Source organism: Anas platyrhynchos, chromosome W (genome assembly GCF_047663525.1).
Source record: "Anas platyrhynchos isolate ZD024472 breed Pekin duck chromosome W, IASCAAS_PekinDuck_T2T, whole genome shotgun sequence".
NCBI lineage: Eukaryota > Metazoa > Chordata > Aves > Anseriformes > Anatidae > Anas > Anas platyrhynchos.
Window position 1 is genome coordinate 843253 of NC_092620.1, and position 26955 is coordinate 870207.

Sequence of the window (26955 nt, forward strand, 5' to 3'; positions counted from 1 at the left end):
GCATTACGTGATGAAAGTTGGAAGGGAAAGAGTCAAACCCTGCTTCGCATGTATCAGTCTGTATCGGTATGGTCAGCAAAAGTATTTTTAAACAGATATAGCAGAGCAGTGGGAATGAAGAGATGTATAACTGTGTAGATTACAGCAGAATCCCAAACGCACATCTCAGCTCCTTAACTGGAAAGTCATTCCCTGCTCTCAAAAAACACATAACATCTTAGAGCATGGGACAGCCACAAGAAGACACATGAAAAGCAAGAGAATTAGCAACTAGCAGTGAAAGCAGGATAATCTCTTCAACATTATTAATATTAATTAGCATACTATAAAGTGCAGCACTGTCGGTCACTTGAGTTATAAACTGTTTTCTGGGAGAAAATTTTGGGTTCAAAAGTGTATGTGATCTTTACAGTGGCAGGAATTCAAGGATTCATTATTCATAGTTGGTGAAATGTATTGGCACTCAGCATAAAGTAAAATTAAAATTTCAAGTAAGGAAAGCAGTGTGAGTTACAAGATTTTGTTAACCGTTCAAATATTTACTGCATTAGTAGTACAAAGCATGATGACAGATGAGAAAGCTGGGGTTTCCTAAATGGAATGACGAGCTTACAGGACCATTAATGACTGCAACAGAAGTCTCAAAGCATAGAAACCTGTTTTGGCAGGCTGCTGCAAAACCAACAGATGTAAAATAGAGATTTATAAGTATTGTATTGTTTCACCTGTTATTACAATTCGCAGTGCACTTGAGTTGCATTTGGTGAGCTGGGAGACACACACTGTTCTCAACAGATGCACGGCTGTGTTTTGGAAAGCAGTAGCTCCACAGAAATGGATTACGAAATCTCATCTGTAACTAACAAATACTCGTGCGTGCAAGATAGATTATACAAGACACCGCTTCCATCATTTGCGAACTGGGCAGAGGCAAATATTTTCCCCGTGGCATAATACTAAAGACGCTCAAATAAACAGTAAGAATTCTCATACCAATGATGGTTGACTGGCTCTTCTGACTTCCAAGGTACAGATGCAGCAGCTTCCACTTATTTCTGGTATTCTGACATTATGCACAGTAACAAGTAAACTTTGGGTAACAAGTTTGAAAGAATCAACAGTAATTTACCTTAAAGGGATGATATTTCTATGCTAGAAAACCGAGCAGATTAAGTCATGTTTCATTCTTGCAAAAATTCTGAGAAGGCAGCCCCTGCAGCACTTAACTGCCTTCTGCAAGGCCAAAAAAATAAAAAAGCAGAAGCACCTGAGAACTTGTTCCTACCACTTTGCACAAAAGGGGAATTCAAATTAAAGGACTGACAGCTATTACACCAGCTTCTTGATAGGTAAAGTGTTTCTGTTCTTCAAATATACTGAGTCTAGTAAATTTAAGATGCTTTTGTACTGCAATTCTGCTCAGTCAGAAGACAAGGTAGGTAACTGAACAAATACATCATCAGAGTACAACTTAGGAAAGGCAGCATGGACTCCCCCTCTTGCAGTACTTGGCACAGAAACACTTCCTATTCCTCCATCAGGAAGGAGCCGACCGCATTACGTCTGGCTAATACAATCATCAGCTTCTCTGGAAAACAGCCAACATCACGTCAGCTTTCCATTAGAGAGGAACAAGGCCAGTGCTTCACACCACCCACGATCAGCAGTTGTTTGGTGGCACAGCTACCCTGCACTGCTTGAAGTACATTCTGGTATGTAATGTGCAGCAGCCAGGATTTAATGTTCTGAGGTTTTGCATCAAGGTAGCAAGAGATGATGATTTCTGCTGCTCATCAGGTGGACAGGCTGTTGTGGTGGGGGCCAGGGGAGTGGTGAGGACAAAAAAGGTTTATATAAATATATGTAATAACTGATGTCCTGAAATGAAGAGTACTTGTATTTTGCTCACCTCAATATAAGTATTTTCCTCTTCCAGCATTGGTGTTTCTGAACCAAATCTGGTGACTTTTAACTGGTTTTGCTGCATTTTTCTACATCATAAAGCCAGTTTAATCACTATCTGACCAACTGAGCACTAGGTCAAAATAGTTTATAAGAATTATTTAATACTTCAACCAAGAATGTGGACTTCAGTTGTCCCTCCCTAACCCTGACTTCATGTTACTGAAAAACTGCATTCTCAGCTCCTAATAAAATATTTTCTGAGTTACAAATCACTTATAACCATGTAGGTAGTTTAAAAAAAAAAACAACACACATGAAACTTTACTCAAAAGTCAGTTCACATTTATGCCAATCCTAACTTTTGTACATAGTAATCCCACATATAGCTTACTTTTGTTTGTTTGAACCACTAAAAGCTCAGGTTTAACACTGGAAATGATAAACTATGCTCACAGCATGTTTATATATATATATCTTATATATGTCATATATATAAGACAAGTTTCCACTTAACTCTAGGTATACTGAAGAAACGAACACAATTTTGGTACTAACACTTCCAAAGTAACTCAGTAAACTTGGTTTGATTTCCCCTCCAATATATGTCCGTTTGAGGGCACTTTTCAACTCCCGTGTTGATCCCTGAAGTAACTTTGATTTTAAAAACCGTTCTTTTATTGCAGTTGGCAATTACCTCAAGAACACTCTTATTTATGGTGCATGACTTCATTCCGGACATTTTTCAAGTTAGCTGACATGGAGATGCTACAGCTTCTCATAATGAGGAAGTGCTATTTATTCCGCTAGCACTGGGAGCACCCTCCCTGCTGCCCACTGAGAAATGCAAGAATTACCAAGGGGTGATACCATCTAATTATTTAAAGTTTCCAAAATTAACACTTTCATCATCATATTTTGTACATGGACACAATTCTTCAGGATTTCATTTCCTGCTGATTCCTTCCACAGAGCCTCTAGTTATCCCTGTGACCTCAAAATACCGGTCCAAAAATCCCACGTAAAAGCAAGTTACCAGGATTTTAAGAAACCCAGCAAGTTATGCAACTATCGAAAGTAAAACAATCCAGGACAAACTGTAGTCTGCTATTCAGAGCAAATTGGTTGAGAAATGAGACATCAGCAGCTCAGCAGGTACCTCAGAGGCACCAATTGCAGAGAAGTTAGGAAGTTACACACAGTCCCTTCCAGGCATATCACTGAAGAGGAGTGAATGTACTTCGGCAATTAGTTTGAATAAATGGGTATTCTCTTAATTGCAAGAGCCTTTTCAAGCTTTTCATGGAAAAGAAACAATTAGAACAATCTGAAACAAAATGAGTGTGAAATTTCTCCGCCATCTACAGGCCATTGTGGCAAGGCAGAGACATGTAACAGATGGTCAATTTAACTTACATTCTCAGTTATTAAACATTACCTGCAGATCCATTTAACTGCTTTTCTACTGGAAACACTATATAAATTACATAGTATCCACAATGCAGAGGATTAACTCCACCTTTCTCTAGGGCATGATACATTCCTGCTCAAAGCCATTCAAATACAAAACGAAAATTGTATATTGGCTGTTCTTCTAGTGTCAGATTTTACAGTTACATCCTTAATAGGTGAGCTGCTGAGTGCCAGTCATCCGCCTTATTGTTTCTTTATTACAATCACCATGAAGTTAATGGACACTGGAGGGAAAAAAAAAAAAAAAAAGGGAAAAAAGCAGAGTGACAGATTACAGTATTATAAAACAGTCCCATGAACCTGGGAATTGAAAATCCTAGCAAGAAAAAGCCAGACGTACTGTTTTACACTGTTGCTATAATGAACTGTTGCATGCAATTCACATGACATCTTTCGCCTGTTCTTCTAAATATGCTTCAATAGCTTCTGGAAATGACAGCACACAATGCTGTGCCACTGTTTTTAATCCTCTGCCTGGAAATATTATAACGCTGAGAATTTGATCAAATAAGGATTTTACCAATAGCAATTGCTTGCCTTATGGCAAGCTACAGCATTAACTATGTATATCACAATAATTGCATGTAAATTACAATGACTTCTGAAATCCATCATCACATCTAGACCAATTATTTGATAATTACTTAATTTGATATATTCAGATCCCCACAAAGTATGGGGAATGAAAGACTGTTTGGGAGTTATGAATACAAATTCTCCTGTTTCTTAGCAAATGGCCTTTAACACCTGAAATCTCAAGAATTTACTTGAACTTTTCATCAGCTAAGAGCTCTATTCTTGCTTGACTGACCTCTAAGACAAAACAAGTCAAGAGAAAAGGAATATCATCATAGACCATAGAAAGATTCAGCAATATTTGACTGGCATACCTCTATACATTTAGATATACGACCACATCAAAGCAAACAGAATTTTGATATTTATCTTCCTTTTACATAATGGCATCAAAATTCAACAGCCCAAGGAAACAGAAAACATTCCTTGAAGCAGTCCTGAACAATTAAGAATGTAATTATACTTTTACTCCTTCTTAGCAAATACTTAGTTTGGCATAGCAGGGATATTTATTTGGGCCGCTTGCCCATCCTCCTCCTTCCCTGACAGCTACACGTCTTCAAACACACACGAGTGGGCATAACCTGAAGCATAGCAAGCTCCACCTGAACATCTCAGGAAACATTTTCGCTGTGAGGGTGACTGAGCACTGGCACAAGCATCTCCATCCATGGTGATACCCAAAAGCCCTCTGGATGTGGTCTGGACACGGTCCTGGACAACTGGTCCTAGGTGGCCCTGCTTGAGCAAGATCTTTATGAAACAGTTATCTGCCAACGTGGTACTAGAAGGCATCTGAAGAGAAGCCTGCAGTGAACTGACACACCACAAACTGCCTAAAGCAAGGGTGAGGCTCCTCACCTGCACAGTGCACTCTTCCCACAGTGATTTCAAATCTACATAATAAATTCCTACAAAAACTACAACCCCTGCAAATATTATCATCTTCTCCAAAGGCTAGGTACACTTCGGTGATGTGGCTGTCACTAGCAACTACAGAGTAGAAAATAAAGTAATGCATTTAATAACAGCACTACAGGATTTGCCCTTGGAGAAAAGAAGAATGAACCACCCGTAAGAAACGTTAATCACATTGTAATGCCTGAAATTAAGCAAGCATAAGGACAACTCTATATGAAACAAACAAAAAACCCATACCAAGGAGTCAAACCTATAATAAAATGCCACGTTTGAGCCAATACAACTGCAGTATGGGCAGTATGAAAATGTTTAAGGCAGACAAGTAGCTACATGGGAACACAATATCCTCTAGAAGATCATTCAGTGCCACAGAAAATTAAGACAGCACCTGTAGTCTTGCTGGGTAGAGAATTAGCATGAATGGGTGCCAACAGCTTGGAAACATTATTTTGTAGATATTTAAACACACACACACTTTAAACAAGTCAGGCAAGAGTATTTCTAATTCTTTGAATGCTCCATAGTAAGTGTACTGTACAAAAAAAAAAAACAGAATCCAAATACTTTATTACTGAGAAACAGAGTTCATCTGAACAAATCTATCTGAAATATTCTCAAAGACACCATGTGATGTTGTTTAATTTTTCTCATTATGAATCTTAACTTGTTCTCCTCTGGCTCATGCTCTTCAGTTAAAATTGGATTATTATTTTTATTTTGTTGTTGTTGTTCCATACCTATTACACTGGAAATTAACTCTAATTTTTGTCTTGTAATATTGACAAGCACTAAAAGTATATGGAGTGTAAGTGCAAAAATTGGAAGGCTTTCACGAAAGCAAATGATCTGCATGTTTATACTTCATAACAAAAAGTGTTCTATCCCATATTCTGCATTCAATACTAGGGTTTGTCAATTGATGAATTAAAGCAAAAGGATATTTAAGAGTCTCTGGCCTTAAAAACAGGCAAGAGCATTTGTTTTGTTCTATTCTTCATCATAGCATAGAAAATTATTTCATAGATACACTTAACATTAACCACACATTCATTTTGTTTAGCACGTGGTTAACAGTAAGACTCAACACCATCATTATCCTTCAGAGCTCCCTTCCTACTTTGGGATTTTCTGCATCTTCAGTCACAGTGATTGATGCCATCTTCTCCCACCACTACTCTCATCTTTCAGCTAATGAAAACTTCACTTTTGGAATGACGTTTTAAAATTAGTGAAGTTTTAGTTAAGTCTTGGCTTTTTAGCAGTTTTGATCTGTTAACATTTTTGTATTGTCCAACCAGCAATGCAATGACAAGTGCTATATGTGAAGTGCCAAATAAACTAATAGGTGATTTAAACTAGAAATACACACAGTGAAAGAAGGATACAAAACCAAGTGGATACTGCATGGATGAGACTATTTTGGTAACACAATGATATTAAATGCTATAAAAGTTGCATAAGTTTGCTTTTTAAATGTGCCACTAAAAACAAAGTCAAATGCACACTTTAAGCCATATCATCATCATCCATGTAAAAACAGCTTCAAATTATGCATATTTCTATGTCTGCAGACTTGGTAAAAGAGCATAAATTCTGACTTAGTATTTATGTTGAGGTTATTACACAAATAACATGGTATTTTTCTTGTCTTTACTATCTGACTAAGCAATTCTGATAGATACATTTTTTAATGTGTTCCACACCTGAATCATGAATTCCAAATGAGAAAAGCTGCTAGCAGCTAGTACCTACAGTCATACACAGAACAAATACATGCTAGAGACAGCACCAAATAGAACTCACTGCAGAAATTTTTAGCTTGATTTGCCTAATGAAACTGAAATAGAAATTTATTTCCAAGAACTTGAACTAAAAGTCTGAATAAAGCATTTGATACAAATTAATTTCCTCGCACCAATTCAAAGGGAAAGGTCTGTGCCAGGTTAACAAATTAAATTTCTACTGAGAAACTTCCTAAATTGAGCAAAATGTGGTTAATGGAATCTGTGCAAGAGTCAATAGTTTCCTCCATGGCCCTGACACAGCACAGAACATCAATAGACCAAATATTCTTTTACAAGTATCTCCAGCATTATGATACTGTCATCTTCCTTTTGCTGTTTTCACCTTTTACTCTCCCTTTCATTCACTGCCACATTCAATACAGCTGATCAGTTCTTTCTGAGCAGCAGCAATAGAGATTTTTCACTTAGAAACACTGTAACAGTAGAGAACACAGATTTCAAGCCATGCCCAGCACATTTTCCCCTCCCTTTTTAAACAACTGCATGACACACCAACATGCTTGAGGAGTCTTTTGCCAGGGACAAGATATAAATGTACATATATATATTTATGTATGGGAAAACACACACTAGATAGTGTGTTTTTGCAAAAGTCCATCCAGAATGCCAGTAAGAGATGAACTATAAACACATTTTATTCTGTCAAGCGTTTCATATATGTTGTTAGAAATAGGCTAGAAAGCAGACAAAAAGATATTTTACTGCTAAGACACTCATTACTGCAAAGCACAATGACAAATAGGTAACAGAAAGAAAACCATCCAGTACTTATTCCTGGAAAGGAGACCTTCAATCAAGGAATGAGACTTGAAACAGGACTACTTGGTCTTTCTACTGAAACTAGGGTAGGTAGCACTGATTTCTATGGAAGCATAGCCAGAACAGATGTGGAAAAAGGACTAAGAAGTGTCTCTACACAATTGCTACAGAAATAAGTATCAATAAATGCGTATGCACGCTTCTTTATTTCTTCAAAGTCAGCAAGGTCAGCCCCATATCATTTGAAAACTAGAAGGAAAACTATTACATCAAATCAGTCCCAATGAACAGCCTTTGGAAAGAAGCTGCTCTCACAGAATTAAAAAGCAGTATGTTATGACCTCTGAAAAAGAAAGGGCAACAGTTGGACTGTTTTGTGTTCTTTAGTCTTTTCAGAAGCTATTACAACCTGCGTGGTTTCACAGGACAAGCCTGCCTTTTACAGCCTCAGGCAGAGCACCCTTTCCCACCATCACCTACGCCGAGCCCAGCACTTCCACTTCTCTGACAATTCCCTGTTTTGGTCAATGCAAGAGAATTCCCACACTTACTAAAAGGTCTAGTGTTCAGAAAGCAAGCATCAGAACATATCTTTTTAAAGCAGCTTACTTCAGTGAATCCAACATGCATGGTGCCCTTCGATCGAGAAAGAAAGCACGCTGCCTGAAGCACATGGAAATTACAAAGCCAATTGCCTAAACAGTTAAACAAATAAATAAATCCAGAACAAAATTCCAAGAAGACTATTACCATTGTAAAATTAAAGTGAAATTAAATTGCAATTAGCATGCGGCTTTTATCATTGTTTTTACTGAAGATCATCGAGAAGATTTATTATAGTGACTAAAGCATTAGGGAGTAAAGTAGCCATGAATTTTTTCAGGCTTGCTAACAACTTTTCATCACTTGTAGTATCCCATGGTACAACCATCATGCAGATTCAATTACTTTAAAATGTACTAATTACTGAATAGCTTTGATGGGCTCCAAAAAAGTAGTGATTTTTCCTACGCAGCTGACAACTCTACATGAGTAAGCACAGCATTATTGTTTAGTGCTTTTAAGAAATTTGACAGGAGCAGCATGACATACTGACCTATTGTAAATGAACAGCAATTCGGATTTTTGTTAGGTTGTTTAGGCTGAATCCTGAGGAGATTTAATATGAATTCTCCAATCTCTTATTTTAATTTTACACACACTAATCACCTCCTCTGCCCTGCTGATGGAGCTCTGCATATCCACTGCCAGACAAGAAGTGGATTCACTTTCATTCAGCTGCATGGGGGAGCCAGATGGCTGCTACTGAACAAAAAGAAAAATTAAAAGTGAGCATAGCTTCCCTAGGGAATCGCTTCCAGTTAGGTACCATGCCTTCCACAATTTCTCTTTCAGTATGGAGTAACTTAAACTTACTCTGAATTTTTAATCATAGAGGAGTCCAATATCACACGAATACAATGCTGCCAGGTTAGAGTTAAGATGTATTTTCCATTCCTTTGAAAAGGTAAAAAGAATATCTACGGAAAAATATTTACTCATAACCCAATACACTTCAAGCATGAGCATATTTGAAAGCCTTAATCAGAAACTGAAACAGTTCTGAAAACTCATTATAAGAGTTAAAAGAAAAGATCCAATCAATTTAAACAGCAGACGGCACGGATGCAGAAAACTGCTTCAAAAATGTGGCTCACATTTACCGCTTATACCTATATGGAAGAAGAGGTGACATAAGGAAGGGAAAAGCATCATCACAAATGACTTATGTTAACAAAGAATAAAAACTGCTAATGTTTCACTTATTTTCCCTCCATGAAAGGCACTAGGAGCCTGCCGCTTAACGTCTTAATACACATCTGCTTCTTACAGAAGCTTCATAATATTGGTTTTACAATTCTTGAACGCTGTGGGTTTGATTTCAAGAATGTAAAGAGTTTGCCCTAGAACACCTGACTGGAAGAGAACGCTCATCACTGATAACACAAGACAGGCGTCACGGCACACCCTAGGGATTAAAACTGCTTCGCAAAAAGGTATCAGAGATGCAGACACTTCCCTTTAACGCTTGTACTGCTTTCTGGAAGGCACTACCACGCAGACAGATGCGTATCTATCACTCATCTTCTGAGTCAAACTGAGGGGGGAAAAAAAAAGGAAAAAAAGCCAGAGTGCTCTCTAGTATCAGGAAGCCATTTCCAGCGGACACCTGTAGGGCTGGCAGGTGGCAGCATGAACCACTGCCAGCCGGACCGCAGAGATCCCCGACTTAGTCCCTCGTTCAATGAAGTTCTTCTGCTCAAACAGGTGGGAGAGTTTTCCTACTATGCAGATACCCTTGGCAACCAGTCAAAAACTGGATGTTTATACTCAATTTTGCAGCATGATTTAAGCCAAGGTCTAATTTTGTACAGTTCCTGGCTTTTACTGAGAAGTACAAAACATTACCATGCTAGAGATTTTTTTTTTTTAATTATTTTTATTTTTTAACAGTTGCTTAAAAAGCAAGATCTATGGCAATTTATAACCTGATTTCAGAGGAATTACAGAGATCCAAGGGTATCATCAAATCCTCAAACTTGCCAAGTTCAAATATGTCCAGATCACCCCAACTAGTGTTATCACACTAAAGATAATGTAGTGCACTACTACGACTGATTTCAAGCAAAGCAAGCATGCAGTTTCTATTCATGAGAAGGATGCTAAAAGCCAAAGTATCCCTCATATTCTTCTCTGCAGATCAAAACGTTATTTTCAGCTTTTACACGAATATTATAAAACCAATCAACAACTTTCTTCTACTACTACTAATCCATTCTGAGCTGGGACAACCATGATTACACTCTGCTTAAGGCAGTTCTGTAGTTACACTACCAGAACTTATGACAAAAGGCAGCTCTGAAGGAAAACCTATGGGAGTCCTCACCTCTATTGGGAGCCAAACTACACCTGACATCCTGTGATGGTCTCAGTTCTCAGAAGAAAGGAGGCAGATAAAATGAAATCAGTGCTACCCTTACATGAACCCTAGGAAGCTCACACTCCTTCCCTGCACTTTTTTTGGTAAACTAACGTATGCACAAACACAAAGTAAACCCAATGTTTTTACTTTACAAACTCCCTGGAAGCCTCTAGGATCAAATCTAGCTGCAGAGATATCATGGCATTTGACATGCTGAGAAATAAAAGGAGAAAATGTTATTTTCTTGCTGAATGATGCTCAGATTTTAAGTACATGTCTTTCAGTTCTCCTTGGTACCTCATTTGGTAGACATCTGGAAAATGAGCATTTTTCCTTTGTTCCTTGTAAAGATAAAGCAATACCATTAGCTTATTTGCCTTTTGTGCTGAAAGCAGTTTCTGTCGCCCACGTTAGAAATGCTGTATCATCTACAGATGGACTAGGTGATCAAACCACTTGTACTTCAGCAGTTTATGACTTCTGACAAACCAAAGCATTCCTCTTCGTAACTACCATTACAGGAAGAGTCAGTCTTACCAAATGAGATGCACAACTCATACTTTCAGCAGAAAAGTTTCCAATTTATCCCTTTAGCTAAACCTCTGCAGCCTGAGTTGAAAGAAGTTAACTCTCTCAGGTATAAACCCACTTCTGCTGCATGGCTCTAGTTTAACTGGCAGTTCACACCAACTCAAAACGTTTTAGATTGGCCCAAAAGGACTGAAATCTGCTTTGCAGATAAAAATGAAGCCAATGTAAACCAGATGAACATAATTTGAAGACATTAACCTAACAGGTTAAAAAACATACCTTATGTGATCCTGCTACCACTCTATATTACAGCAGGTAAAAGACGAGAAAATAGAAGAAAAAAAAAAAAAACATCTTGAAGAACACAACTGTCACCCCCAGAACAAGCTGAAGATAATCTTCTTCCTCAGCTATCATGCACTACTGGCCATCCCATCAAAAGAAAAATAAAACAAAACAGAAAAAATACATGATCACTTGCCTAGTGAATTAATAACAGCACCTGAAATGACCAATCTAAGAAGCATCTTTTAGAAAACTGAGTGCTTCTGCCTAGGTCTGCTAATTACTGTATTATTTAGCCTTTTTTTTTTTTGTGAAAGTGTTGAGTCATCCCTCTTGGCAGAAATCTGTGCTCCACTACTTCCGTCAGATACCCTGTTACCTACATTTGTGCCTCAGCTCGGTCTGAAGGACAGAAGTCTCCATGTAGGGTGTCGAAATTATCTTAAAAGTGAAACAAGGAATTTCTTCCTACTTTCCCACCCCCAGCTGATCACTCTATTCCTGTAGATCTACCTCTTTCCCAAGGTTAAAAGCAAATGTTTCATATGGAGAATTCTGAAACTCTGATAAAAATGTTAAATATAAAATGTATTATAAGGCTAATTTGTCTTCCACAGGTAGAAGTGCTATTCCTTATTGATAACTTCCAGTAAGGGCTGACCTAAGTTGAATTGGAGTGAAAATCTGTAATGAAAACACTTGTAAAAACACCAGCGTCAAACGAGCACTCAGTTTTGGGAAAAAAAAAAAAAAAGAAAAAAAAAAAAGAGGGCTGCTTTCAAAACAAACAAACAAAAAGCTGCAAACAGAACTGGCATTTAGTTTCAGACATCCTTCCCATCTCTTAATGTGTCACATAAAATTTACACCATCAAATAGCAAACACTCTCACAATGCAGTTATTGAAACAGCATTATAATGCTCATTAATGGCAGAAGTCTCTGAATGGTTACGATCCCTTGTAAAACCAGCACAGGAGGACACTGGTATCTTCTGCTGCTTGCCCTTTCTCATCATGATTTTAACTCATCCTCACCTCCCACATTCTCCTGATGCCCTGAACGATGTGCTCTGAAAGCACTTTTTCATGCACGAAAGCAAAAGGAAAGCAGATTGATGTCCACATTACAATCTTTCTAGGAGGATTCTACTTCAAGCAAGGTACTGCTTATCAAACAATTAATTTTAATATTGCAGGAATAAGATTTTTTCCTTTATCTTCTAATCTGAAGACAAGAACAAATCCAGTAATAGAACGTCAACGTTAATTTAAGAGTAGATGAAAAATGACTTAATAACACTGCAGCAGGATAACGTTCTACAACAGGTCACGGAGGCACAGAATTCATAATAAATTAGTTCCCGTATCACTGTGTACTTCTACTAAGTGACTAGGGCACAACTGAAAGCCTGTTAATGCCTTGCTCTACAAACTGGTATCAGCTCACATTGCAGCATCTCAGTTCCCCTCATCAAGCAGTAAAACTGGGAAACGAGGCAGCAAGCCTCATACTTGCTTTGCTTTAAGTAAAAGGCAGAAAACGAGTTGTAGTTAACCACAAAATTCATTTCCATGTTAAGTTACTAGTAAGTGTCACTTCACAGTACTATAGAAAGGTTTTAGCAAAGAAAGTTGTAAGTAGAGAGCCACAACAGAGCCATGCCACTCTAACTTCTCCCCCGACCAATGCTTCCCATGTCAGAGAATAGGGCAGGAAAGGCCAGGAGGTGCCCCAGCCTGCACAAAAAACCACCTCAGGTTTCAAAGCTGAAGAATACTCAATTCCTTTCAGCTAAGTGAACAGGAAGATTGGGCAGAAAATAGCAAACACCTCAATCCCTGCAGTTTGATGTTTACACAAATTGTATGGCTATTCAGCCTAATGCTTTGTAGAAGCCAGAGAACAGAACAGAGGATTTCCTCACCTGCTCAGTAAGACACCCTCACAATAGCTTACACTTTTTGTCAATTTTCATGTCCTGAATCCCTTAGAATTTCACTGGGAAAGGAGAAATGGAATAAATTGCTTCTAACCTGGCAGCTCCAGCAAGAATTATGAGATTTTAAACTTTGTGTTAGCCTAATCCTGTTTCACAAAACACTGATTTAGACCAAAATGTTTTTAAAATCGACGATCAGAGTTTAAAGGTTGATTCTTTGCCACTGTCTGCATTTAAACACACCAACTTGCAATAAAAAATGGTTTTATATAAAGCTTAATGGTTCTGTTAACTAAGAAACTAAGGATATCTACGTGATTTACATAACCATTTGGCTTAGTATTTGTCCTGATTTGTTGGACATTTCTTGTTTGCTACCTTATTTGTCTATTCACAGTTTGGGAATACATCTGAATGCAAACTGGAACTCAAGGGAAAATTCACAAATAGAGGAAATTAAAATTGATTACTTGGTTAGATAAGAAGTTACCTGTAACGCTTTGGAGTTAAGACATGCTTTGTACTTATTTGTGTGTACTGCCTGTTAGTAAAAATGACAGCTCTGAGTGCCACATCCTCCAGGATATTGCTTCCCAACACCCCCATTCACACACGAAAGCAAGGAAGCCAGAAAGCTAATTTTCTTTTCATTTTGACTATTTCAGAATTTCACGTTTGCCATTAAAGTAATGACACAAACCCAAACTAATAAAATACTTTTTCCATACCTCCAGAAGAGGTTACTACGACGAGATCGTTTTCTATTTCCATACAGCTTAGCTGGTGACTTCTGTAACTTCATGCCTCATTTGCTCCTTTTGTAGCACCTAACAGGTAGAAGTCAGTTGCTTCTAAAGAACATTTGTGGGGATAGGCTCGTCACTAAGGTATTTCCATTTCTGAAGTACTATTTTGATTAGGAATGTGATGAGTCAACATAAAATTCTAAAAAGTCAAGTAATTTCATAACAGGAGAGAATCAACATAAGATTCAGGGGAAAAAGGTCACTTCAGAGCACTTAGATATAATGCAGGGCACATCTAGAGAGAATATATGCATATAAAAATAGAGAACGTCTATTGTATAAATACACAATACAGTGTTTTAAATAAACACTGATTTTAGTTTATTTCCCCACTAAATAGGTAGACACACGCCAAAAAAAAAAAAAGGTCCAAATTAACAGATTTTTATTCCTGACCCTTATTGAACAACACTGTAGGGAAGTGAAATGAGTGAGGAACTTCTTAGTTTTTCTACACACTGAAGAATAGTATTTTAAAGCAACATAAAGAAGAGCATTTAACCTAGCATTAATCAAGTGTAGTCTAAAGATGCAAGACTTCTGCTTGATAAAGCAAGCCTTGAAATGCCACCCTCGTGCACACATTTATTTAGGTAAATATGCTGAAATCTTTAAACCTCTAGGATGGTTTCAAAGTTTTCTTTGCAATCAAACCTTTACAAAACACATTCTTAAATGATTTCTAATCAATTTTACTGGGGGTACAGAAAGGGTTACAAACTGTTCTTGTTCTTCACAGAAATCTTCTTCAACGGGAGTTTATACAAACTGTGTCCTCTGACCAGTAAGGTTGTCTACTTTTTCTCTTTTAAACACGTAGACTCATTTGAATGCCTTTGCAAGCGTAACTACTGAACAAGCCACCATAACATTACATATGGCTTGATACTTTGTCTTTTCCTGAAGTTCACTAGAAAGAGATAAAGTCTCAAGTACAGCTGAGAGCTTCTTCGTAAGTCAAAGGGAGTGTGTTGTAAATTTTCCTTCCCTGTAGGTTAAGGCATGATTTAATTTCCCAGGCTCAGGTGTGTGTATGGAGAGAATCACAACTGACTATTCATTCTCTCTCTGCAGGGAGTTAGTCATTGAAACTTGCTATTGGAAAAGAAAACGGTTTCACATTAAAAACAAAACTATTATTTTTGTTCTCCTGTAAATGGACACTCTGTACTTTGCTACGCTACCTACAGAAGAGGCCCCAATAAATATCTTAAAATCCCTTCTGCTATTTACTAGGGCACAGTCAGCAGAACATGGAGCTGCTCACAACATCAGATGTTTATGCAGTACTAACTCACAGTAAATATCTTATAAATCAAGAGCAAAATGGCTTTCATTCTGTCAAAAAGAGCTCAAGTGGGAACAAGAACATGAAATCTGACCTTTACATCGAAAAAAGCTCTTTTGGTTACCACCAAAATAAAATAAAAAAAAAAAAACACCGGTTCTGTTACAAAAGCTTCCAGCAGCTTTAAATTTCTAAATCTATTTGATGAATACTCCTACGTATTTTGCCCTGGCACCCAACAAGAACCTTTTGGAGGGGTAAAGGAAAAAAAAAAAAAAAGGACTGAAAGACCGGAATGCACCAGTGACCCACTGCTACCCACAGCTACCGGATATATTGATTTGGAAAATAACATTAGCCATCTTGATTTTGGATTCAGAGACAACCTTTGCATCAGCTCAGTTCATGGATTCAAGAGCCCGATTAAAAAAAAAAGTTATCCATACTGGAACCCATCCCATTACCTTGCACTAGCAGTCATGCATCAGCTGTGATTTTCACATGGTGATTATCCAAAAAAACCACAACTACTATTATCTTACATCTTTCATTATCATATAACTGAAAACTATTTTAAAATATTAGCTACACTAACAAAAACACTGAATAATGACTAATATTCGAGTATTTCTAAATATTATCTTACCTTTGTCAACAAGGTAAATGTAAACACCCATTCCTCTACATTTCTAGGATTATTTAACATCTATCACAGTTTTCTCTAGATACTAGTGAGTCTCATACAAAAAAAAAAAAAAAAAGAGCCAACAATGTCAAAATGTAGCTTATAAATCGCTGCTCAAAGCTCTTCAGTGGAAGGCAGTCCACTGAAGACTTGAAGTGATGCACAGACTGCTGAAACACAGAAAATGTCATCGTGAAACGGTGCACTCACCTATACTGAGATCAACTTCCTATTTCTTCACATATTGCTGGGCAGGACGTGTCAACAAAAGTGAACTAAAGCTTCTCTATTAAAAGCCATAAAACTTTACTAAGCCCAGCTAAAACCCAATGGTAGAAAGCACAAGTATATTTCATTTTCAGGCTGGAAAAGAACCAGAAACTGAAATTTACCTCCACAAACACCATCTGAAAGGTTGTAGGGTGGTGTTTTTTTTTTGACTGGCAATATTCTTTGCTAAGTTTGAATAGTCAAGTAGACAGTAATCAGGAAATATCGTAGCTAATGACTTGTGTACACTCAAGACCTTTAGCTCTCTATTTCTTGATAGAACAAAGGAACGAAGGCAGTTCAAAACATGAAATCAGAACTTTACAGAAAGCAAAGTGTGTTTTTTTTTTTCTGCTAGACTCTGGACATAGTCTTAACCCCAAAGAAAATTTTGAAGAGCGATCAGAGAATCAGATTCCAACCACCACCTCTGCCACAAAATTGCTACTTGGCTTTTCTAATGCCTCCAACCCATACTTATTCAAAGGATGTTCAAACAGACATTCTTGGGTCTTCACTAGCAGAACCATTCCGTACCCTTATAGTTCCCTTGAGGCAGGAAGTGATATCTGTACATTCAATGCTTAAAGCACCATAAAATTATACACCTTAAAGGAGGGAGACTACAAAGAGGCTACAACCTCCATGATTCTCAAAGGGGATATCCAGAATCTCTGGATGTTGGACATTCATGCTTTTGATTCTGATGTATGTATATTGAACAAGAGTATCACCACCTTGACTCAGAGAAGTGTTAAATTACTCAGAGAAGTGGTAAGTAACTTATCTTCCTGAAACACTAGCGGGTTAATGAGTTCTTTGAAGAAATTAATAGCTCACCATTTAGTATGACATTTGTACATTGGCCTAAGAAGAAAAAGAGTAAGACAATAGTTTACTTTGCTTCCTATTCAGTATATCATACTAAATAATGAGCGTACAACTCTGTGGAAACCTCCTAGTAGTGTTAAAATTACAAAGTGCATCATATTTCTTACTCAATAGTGAGGAATGTTCATCATTAGAAATATTAATGCCTATTGTGTATGCAGACCTACCAATATCTTCACAGCAGGACAGGATATTTGTTTAAAGGAGATATTTAGACATTTCCGGCAAACAGATCTTACCTGGATGACCTGTGATTTAAATGAGGAGATCAGGCCAGTAATCTTATGCTTCCTTGTACTCTTCAATCCTTTTAGCATAATTTAAAAATAGTTGCAATGCATACACACAGATTGGATTAATTAGGGGAACATAACCTGTCTTGTTATTTCCTAAATCTTAAGTGCTCAAACCTAGTATGTGTATTTGTACACAAACACCTGTGCGCATGTATTATTTGTGTGTATAGGTATGTGTTTGTGTGTATATATTTGCAGCTAGTCATATATACGAATGCATAAGCATGTAGCCATACACAAAATGACCTATCAGCTGCATTGTCAGACAAGGCTATGCAGTTTTTCCCAGACATTAATTGTCAGAAACAACTGGTAAAGAGCAGAATATATTTTTTTTAGATTATCAGTAAAACACTAGACAGGATGACAATCAATACAATTTTAAGAAGTTCCATTACAACTTGAGGGCAATGAGCATAGTGCTAAATAAGCTTAACATGCCCTGTAAACTATTCCTAAACTTGAAATTGGTGAGGTAGCTGGTATGGTGAGTGGTCATCATAATATGCAGAGAGAAAGAGTAATAGTACTCCTCTTATTGTTTCTGTATTTTCCGATTTCCATATTTACAAATGCCACACTGGGTCAGGTTAGCTGGCAGGATACACCATCTCCCGCTGAGAACACACGACTTTCCTAAGCAGCACTTTGAAAGGGGTTGACAGCAGTCAAATACAAAAATGGGAGAATTGAGGGATCCTCCACTTCTCTTACTGATCACAAAATTCAAAGCTGTAAGATGAGAACTCCTGCATCACAACAAACATTCAACAGCCATATATATCCTACAGCTCACAGCTGTCTTTAAATTGTTAGATCTTTAAAAAAGGAGGGATGTTTTATTTTTATATTTATGTGCACCTTAAAATGCATGTGCACATGCATATTCTTCTTGACTAATAATTAGATGATATTTACGTAACCAGTGATTTATTTTTTTTAAAACCTAAAAAGCGATTTTTTCTCCTCAAGCTTTTCAATTCAGGTTCAGCAGTTTGAATGCCACCATAAAAATTCTTGTTCAATGTAAAATACTAACTTCTGTATCTCTGAAGAAGGCAGTCATTATGCTTTTCACTTTACATATAGCATTAATTAGATGGCAACTCATGCGTAGACAATACTTCAGAGAAATTAAAGGTTATAGCTGTATTCTGTATGTATAACTGCATGAGCAGTTTGCCCTCTGGTGACTAACTCTGTGAGGACATACAAGGTTTATAACAGATATATGAAGACCAGTATGAATAAAGAATGAATGGAACATTTGCAAGCTCTAGAACAAACAGCTTTAAAAGGGTTAAAAAAAAAAATGGTATGCATTAATTGCAACAGTGCAATGTGATTGCATTCAAATAAAGAAAAGTACTGAACTAAAGATAAAATGTCAAGAAGAACAGAGCAGCAACCATAGAACATCTACAGAAGGTACAGAAGAGAACCGAAATTCCGGAATTTTGCCTAAGACTTCTAAGGGTTAGAACAAAATAATGAAGCAAATGGTTCCACACAGCATCCACACCTTGAGAGTATAAAAGGCAAGTCAAAAATCAGCTTATAGCGAGGGCTCAATAGCTAGAGCTCCTTTCTCTCCACGTTGTGCACAGGTCATCTCACCCGGAGTACTTGGACATGCGTCCTAGGGCTTGTATGTGGCTATGAAAGCGTAAATAGACAAAATCAATTTAATTGCAGATTTTGTGAAAACAAATTGCCTTCCTCCATAAGATCTGATACTGAGTTATGTTACACTAATTTCCTGCATTATCACTAACACTCAGAGTTGGGGATGGCGCATGGATCTGCCTTTTATATAGATAAAGGATAAAGCTTCTATTACCAGTTTGTGCAATTTCATCAGCCTGAGGGGCTTGGCTATCTTTGAAGACATCCATTTTGCAATTTAAGCTAATATATGCTAATGGTATGCTTACTTCAAGCTGATTTGGAAGAGGAAAATACAGATATTGTTCCTCAAAATGAATTTTTGCTTCCCAAGATAGAGCTCTAGATTTATCTCAGCTCCTTAGTTGACCACTGCTACTGTACTGAATATCACATATATTTGATCTTCACAAACATTCCAGTGAAGCATTGAAATATTGTCACCTCTCACTAACTAATGAGGAACAGAGGCACAGAAGTGGAAGACAAAAAAGAGACTTGTCTATCACAAAGTAATGCTTATTGACTGTGAAAATGAAATCAGGTCTCAAGTTCCTATCTAGCTGTCTAGCTGCTAGATCGTGTTCTTTTCATATAAAATAGATAGACAATTGAAAAGTCAGTTACATATTATTCTGTTATCCAGATCACATTTGTTCTGTACATCTGCTTACCTAACAGCTTAAATCACCTTAGCAAACAGCTGTACTTCCTTTGCACCTAGCTGCTGAGCTAGAAGGTTTTCACGAGGGATGTTTTTCTTGGTCTTGCCTTGCTTGTGCATGCAACGGCTGTTAAAGTGTTGTCTTAGTCCATCATCATGACTGCTCACCTAAATTATTTTCCAGCGTCCTTAGCTGAAGGTTGTTGGTGGACAGTAGCTTCTTCCCTTCCAAGGTGCACAAGTGCATAGGATGTGCAAGTTCAAGTGAAGAGAAAGCAACAAAAATGTTTGGGTGGAAAGTATGAAAGAGTATTAAAAAATAAAGTTAACTTCTAAAATCTTTGTTGTGTCTTGCTTCAGTTCATCAGGAGCTTTGTATAAAGAACAGCAGAGTGCTGGATAACTTCTACAACAGTCCCAAAGATTAGGATTGATGGTTATAGCTGTACCCGTTCCCAGCTACCTCAGAATGGCAGAACAGCGAGCCCTTCCTCATGGTCACCTCACTAAATAAGCGTACTAGGGTTATGTGTAAGCATTGTTTCTAGATCCCTTCACTTGTATAATACGTTTTGAAACTAGCTCTTCTACCATCTGACTCTCTTCCTGCCCTACCGCAGCCTGTTGGGTAGCAGTACAAGGGGAAACAGAAAGGTTCGCTGGTAGTTCTCTCCAATTTGCTCGTGGCATTAGTGATTAGAATCCTAGAAAACAGGCAAGAAACTTGACAGCTGTCCTTGTGCATTTCTAAATACTCTGCGAGCAGTACTGCGTAACATGTCTCCAGTGACAAACTAAATTTTATTTGTGAGATGAAACATGAATCTGGATTACACTTCTCAAAGGAATGAGTTGAACGCTTCTCAAATGTGCTCTGATACTGACCTTTCTTCTCAGAGAGAAAGAGTTAAACAGATTTCCTTATTCCCCAGAGGCTGCTGGTCCCACGCAGAGGTGCCATGTTTTATTTAAAACATGCTCTCTCTCAGTAACCACTTGTTCTAATTGGCAAGGCAAGGCTGGGTCCCCAAAGCACATAGCTCGTTACACTCAGTTTGGATTACAAAAACACGATGAAACAAACTGCATCGAAATGTACAAATTAACAACTCAGGAGTGCACGACACGGACATGGAATTAGATTGTAATATGGAACAAACTCCACAGGGAGGCTAAGGAACAAATCACTAGTGTCTCTATAAACTACAGAAGGTTTCCAAACGAGCAAATACACAAAGCAGAGCACAGGCTTTTCTATAACTCAAGCAAATTGCTAAATGTAGGAAAAAAAAAAAAGAGAAACATTCCTTCTCGTATCTTATGCATGCATTTATAGGAGAATGGTGTTACACGGAAGTTTAATAAATGAAACCTGTGGGTTGCACATTCTGAATAGGTAACTCTGATTTCATGCTGGCAATGTGAAAGCATCGTAGCAATTAAGTCATATCTCAACTTTTTTTTTTAATTTTTTAAATATCATCAGGGAACCTATACACCAGAGACTAAATTACAGCTGGTGTTTCAACAAGTCATTTGGAAAGGTTATGACTTGGAAGGTGAACAAGACACCAAAGAAACAGAAAGAAAACAGCACTAACACGAGGAGGAAAATTTACTAGATAACAGAACTATGAAGCCAACTACAAATAATGGAAGCCTAAGACAAAAAGAGACTGAACTCTCATTTGCTTGTAGCTTAACAACCTGTATAATGGGTATGGCAATCCCCTGAGACAAGAAAAAGAAAAGACATGAAAAAATATCAGTAATATCTCGTTAAGCTAGAAGAAAAATATAAATTAAAGATATTAGGTAGTCTTTTCAGGGAGCCAGTACTGAGATGTCATCATATTGTTTTTGTCAGATGCTGAGTGTAATTTATGTTTTGTTTTGTTTTTTTTTTAAACAAATGAGCTCCAGATTACTAGGCTGTGAATTTAACAAGATGCAATGTGATGGAACAGCCACTAATGGCCTACAGGGTAGTCTACTGATAGGACTGTCTGTAAAAAAAAAGTTTTTAATTAAAAGGCATTCAGTTTTCCCAGACTGTGTTGGTGAAAACACACTTTCAAACATTACTGAAAAAAAAAAGCAAACTTGAAGTTAGAAACATAAGAAGGAACAAAGGAAACAAAATCTCAGTGCCAGCTGTGAAAGAAATCCTTTCTTCCACTAACTCTTCTGCCCACACAGAAACAGAAATGATTCACAGGTCTGTCCTCCATCAGCGCATTAACCCTCCTCACTACTATATATGGGGGAAGACGAAAGAGGAGGAAAACAGAGAAAAACAGTTGAAGAAAAAAAAATTATGGCCCCTCCTGTCCATTTATAGGCCATATGTATAAAAATAATACACAAATTTAGTAACTTAAAATGCAATCTCTACTTAACTCTTAGAAGCACAGCAGGTCTAGATGGTTTCAGGTACCCACGTTTTCTCCCACGTTTCCAGTTTATACATAGCAAACTAAGAACAAGTAGCATAAATACACTGGATGATTTGGCTGGTGGGACTATTTCTGACAGAACTACAACTATTAGTCCTAAGTTTAGGTAGTACAACTATACTTGACCTAACTCATTTTTTCCCATTAATTTATATTTCTCCACTGAAACTTTAAGGCAGGTTAGGGGAAAGGGAGTAAATTAAAAACATAAAACTCCTTTCCCATTCCTTTCTCAAAATATCGCCCTAACAACCCACAACAGAGCTATTACTCAGATCTTCACACTTTTTAAAGCTTCAGAATAATGCAAGCTAACAGAGTAAAAACAATTGTTAAGGTCAGCAGTGCAAATCAAGCTTATTTATAAGTGAAAACCACATGAAGTCATTTGTCTAATTCTTTTATTCCATTTCATTACTGCTATCTTACTCAAGCTTAGAATACATCTGACTTTTTAAGTCTACTATGTTAAGACATCTTTTCCCTACCAGTCTTCTCCTTTTAAAAATTCTTTGGGCACAGACTAAGAGAAATTAAATGCATGTCAAAAATTCTCTGTTTATATCTGGAATGCTACAGTACGTTATTAGCAGGTGCTCTAAGAATTAGCAGTATCTTTATTGCCACTGTAAACAGCTCAACAATTTTTCAAAGAATTGTTTAGCTTCAAGCCTGAGTGTGCACTAAAAGTGGAAAATGAAACTCTACTAGTCTCAAGTGCTAGCCAGTGAGTGCTGCTTTTTGCAGCAAGCAGTCCGTGTACTTCAAAATACAAAGCCAGACACGACTACAGCAACAATTCTAGCGTAATGAAGCAACAAATTGAGGCACTAGCTTCCATTAGGAACCAACAAAGGTAACAACATACTGCAGCCTTCCTGAAAAAGGTGCATTTTGTGTGCACATAAAGAAAACTAGTACGCAGTGCTTTTTAAAAACAAAACAAAAATCCACACAACACTTTTGAAAGTGCTCTGTCTTTTCCAGTAATAAAGTACTAAAAAACAGGGACTCACATCACATATCAGAAGGATATGGAAAATGTAAGTACGACTGAGTCATTGTTCAACAAAAATTTTATGAAGAGCTGAGTTATGCATCATTATTCGTCATACAACAGGATACAGTAAGAATTAAAAAATATTAACTAGCAAAATGCAAGATGCAACTTTTGAAAATGTTTTCAGTAGACTGCCAGTCAGACTTTCAGGCAAGTTAGCAGCTGATTAACAGCAAAATCTCTTTAGACAGGAATGTTGGTTTTTGCCAGATCATCCTTAAAGTAGGTGTTATTACGACCATGCAAGGCAGCAATCTAAATAGTTCCCAGGATTTACAGAGACAGCAAAAAGAGGAAACTGCGTTACTCAGTGACTCTGAGTCACAAAAAAAACCAGTTTAGTATGCTCTGAAAATTGTGTATGACTTGGGCAAGACAAAATAAAGGTCTGCTCAACAAAACAGAAGGGTTAAGACACACAAAAACATGCAATAACTCCAGTCAGACATCTGAGTGAGTTTGGGAAATAGAAAGAATAGCAAATAATCCAATACTTCTAGAATTCAGTTGATATATAGAAGATATAAATGTCCATTTTTATTCTTTTTTCGTCTTATCAGATCTCTGAAGCTCCAGGGAAAATATACTGTTGAATTTACAAAACTTTATCATCTGGCACAAAGCCAAGCACACGCACTGAAAATGCCTATGTGATTACCAGCAATTCTGACTTCCCACTTGATGGATGGAGATGAAAATTCTTTAATTTTTTTATACTCAACAAGTGCTTCACAGAATATCAACATTGGATAGCTGGATTAAGAAAGGATATGGACATCCACCTCTAGAAAGTTTCAATTACACTATCACACAAATCGTACGAAATTGATTCACAAATCCGTGAATACCCTAATTATTATTTCATCTTCTTCCAGCTTTCCAAGCACATCTTCACACCAAACCTTCCAGTGCTGCACTTACCTTTAGCTTCACACATAATTGAACAACCTGAAATCCACTTCCTGCATTCCTCCGGCCAAGGCTGACTGCACCATCACAAAAATTAAACTTTCCAGATTCCCAACCAAATGGACTAAAGGCAGAGTGCGGGTTTTTTGAGCTATTTAAATGGAAAGTGTAGTTTTACAGTTTTCTGTATTTAAATATTTATTCTTACTCTGTAGTAGTTTGTTCGGTGACTGGTCCCACTGGCTCCAATTAAAATTGAGTTCCTGAGGTACCAGGTGTTGTTTTTGTGAATGTTTGTAGAATTCCTACTTGAAAGAGTCTACTTTAAAAAAGTGGCTTTTCAAAAGCACTCAAACAATGTCCCTACCTGAAGTTGATATTAAAACTTCCCTAAACCTAGTGGGAGCAAAAGAGTTAATAGAGAGTGCTTTTGGAATATTTCACTCATCACCATCATTCAGATCTAGCAGTTTACTGTATTGAAAGAGAGGTTGAGGTATTAGCAAAAGATGTGGTGTCACTAAGGGAGATGCTCTAGCCATAATTTGCATTTTTTCCACTTACCAGCCTATATTCTGATTAAAGAAATCCTACACTTTATTGCATTCGTATCCAGAATGTTCAAGACATCTAAAGCAACTATGCCTTAACTATCTCAAGAGCAAATTTCTGTGAAGCAATTTAATATGCAGGATTACACTTGTGCAGTATCTGGAGACTTCAAGGCATCAATAGCATATGGTCCTCACTGAATTGGAGACAGAACGTTGTAAAGTACTTTGCAGAAGTACAATTAACTTTGGATGATTTCAGAGGCTTTTGAATGTTTCAGGGTCTGCTACTTCTACTAGGTTTATGCAAAACAAGTCAGGTATTCCTTCTTGGAACAGGCAGATGGGGTGGAAGGAGGCACAGAGGGCTGAAAAGGACAGCTAACTTCAAACTCCTCTCCACTATTTATCAACCTCTATGCACAAGCCAAAGCGGCATATGAGGAACAGCAGATTTGTCCTTGCGTGGAAGAGCTCAGTGAACCTTATAGATCTAGGTCAACACACTGGGCTCCTCCAGGCAAAGGGTTGCATGTATCTGAAGTACCCAGCTCATCCTTGCCACAGAGAAGTGAACAACCCAATCTCTAAAATAACCTATGAAAAATATTTTCCTGTTTCATGTAAGAAAACTTACAAAGATAGCCAAAACCATGAGTTCCAGTTTCCCTATTACTTTTAGTGAATTTATCTTGAATAAATCTTAAATAACTAAGAAATCACTGGTATTTGGTCAGACAAGAAGGCAAACGGACAGCCCATGACCAACTGCCCTTTTCTCTATTGCTGTGTTTATTAAACCCTCCTTCCTTTCACCATCACAGGCATCTATGATCACTTTTCCCCATGAATGGGGAGGAGAGGAAGGGTAAAAGCAAAGAATAGCTCACAATCATGTACGTACAAGCAGGTATATAATTCAGAAAGTCTGAGAAACCTGTAAAGATAGTAAAGTTCTACATAACAGCTTATATTTCAACTTAACCCCAACAATGTTTTTATCTTTTGCTGAATTGTTGCCCTTCCCTTAAAACTTATATAGAAATACAAGGTTTATGCAGATGCAAGGGGCTTTGCTGCTGTGTATGTGCAAAATTATTTTTTAAAAGGAAAAAAAAGGACTGTATTCTAAACATCTGAAAAAGGAAAGAAAAAGTCATTTAATGAAGTTACTAACCTTTTTCGTTGTGTGGATTTCTTTTTTCTAAAATAAAAGAGAAAGGAAACGATGGTCAAGAGAAATAATAATTCCCAATTTCCTCCTGTATACAAATCTGCTTCAATACATTTGAATAAATAACCTGCCATACTAAAACAAAAAAAGCTATTTTTTTTCACATCATATCTTCGGAGTGCCTGGAATAGTTAAAAACATTTCTTGCTGTCTGTGGTGGTTCAATTTACAGAAACAAGTATGTTTCTTTATTTCAACACTGTGACTGGAAATCCAGTAAAAATGTTATTGAAATATTTTTAGTATATCTGAGAAAAAGACTTGTGAGACTCAGTTGGGGTTGAGTTATTACCCAAACAGGACTGGAGTTCTCATTATTTCATTATTAGTTGATGAAGGAACCATAGTTAAAATCTAATACTAAAACTACTAAAAAAAAAACACAAAATATTATATTTTCTTTTTTTTCCAATTAGCAGTAGCTTTTTAAGTTTCTCAAACTTTTGAGAATTACTATTTCAGTAAAATAAACAAGCTATAACAATTGCATAGAAAATCTTGAAAATTTTAAGAGAGAAGCTACTTTTTCCCCCCTAAACCATACATTTTAGTTATTATCTTGTATTTTTACAGCAGAAAATTAACTTGATCAGAGGGAACAGCTTTTCAGGAGAACTACAGAACAGAAGCGAAGAAGGGATCATAAAATGTCTTCAAAAACAAACAAACAAAAAAAATGAAGCCCAAATGAAAGAGATGTTTTTACTTATTGCCTGGCCCACTGGTTATAAAGTTTTGGGTACTCTGGTAAACCCATAATATGAAGGATGGGCCATTTTGGTATCTCAGAATTAGAAAATCCACATTTCTGAAGTATGCAAGCAAAAGTTATTTTATAATGCTAATAAGAACACAACAGTACTGAGTCAAATCAAAGACCTAGTAGCATACTTCTTATCATGGTCTGTAGGGAAAGAGTGTATGTAAGCGCTTGCACTTTCTTCAGTATACCCTTGCAGTGATCCATGCATTTGGAAAATAGCCAGAGGAATACGCACATCATTTTGCTGAACAGTCTTGGACAA

General features: G+C 37.2%; 1 protein-coding gene across 1 annotated transcript in view; it reads right to left on the reverse strand.

The window, feature by feature from the left end:
* The window catches only part of LOC101794763 (AN1-type zinc finger protein 3), a 132174-nt gene that overhangs the window by 71659 nt on the left and 33560 nt on the right, over window positions 1-26955 (reverse strand). Inside the window, exon 3 of the mRNA XM_038176192.2 lies at window positions 25874-25900. Within this exon, the coding sequence (XP_038032120.1) occupies window positions 25874-25900 (27 nt within the window). The remainder of the gene's footprint in view (window positions 1-25873; window positions 25901-26955) is intronic.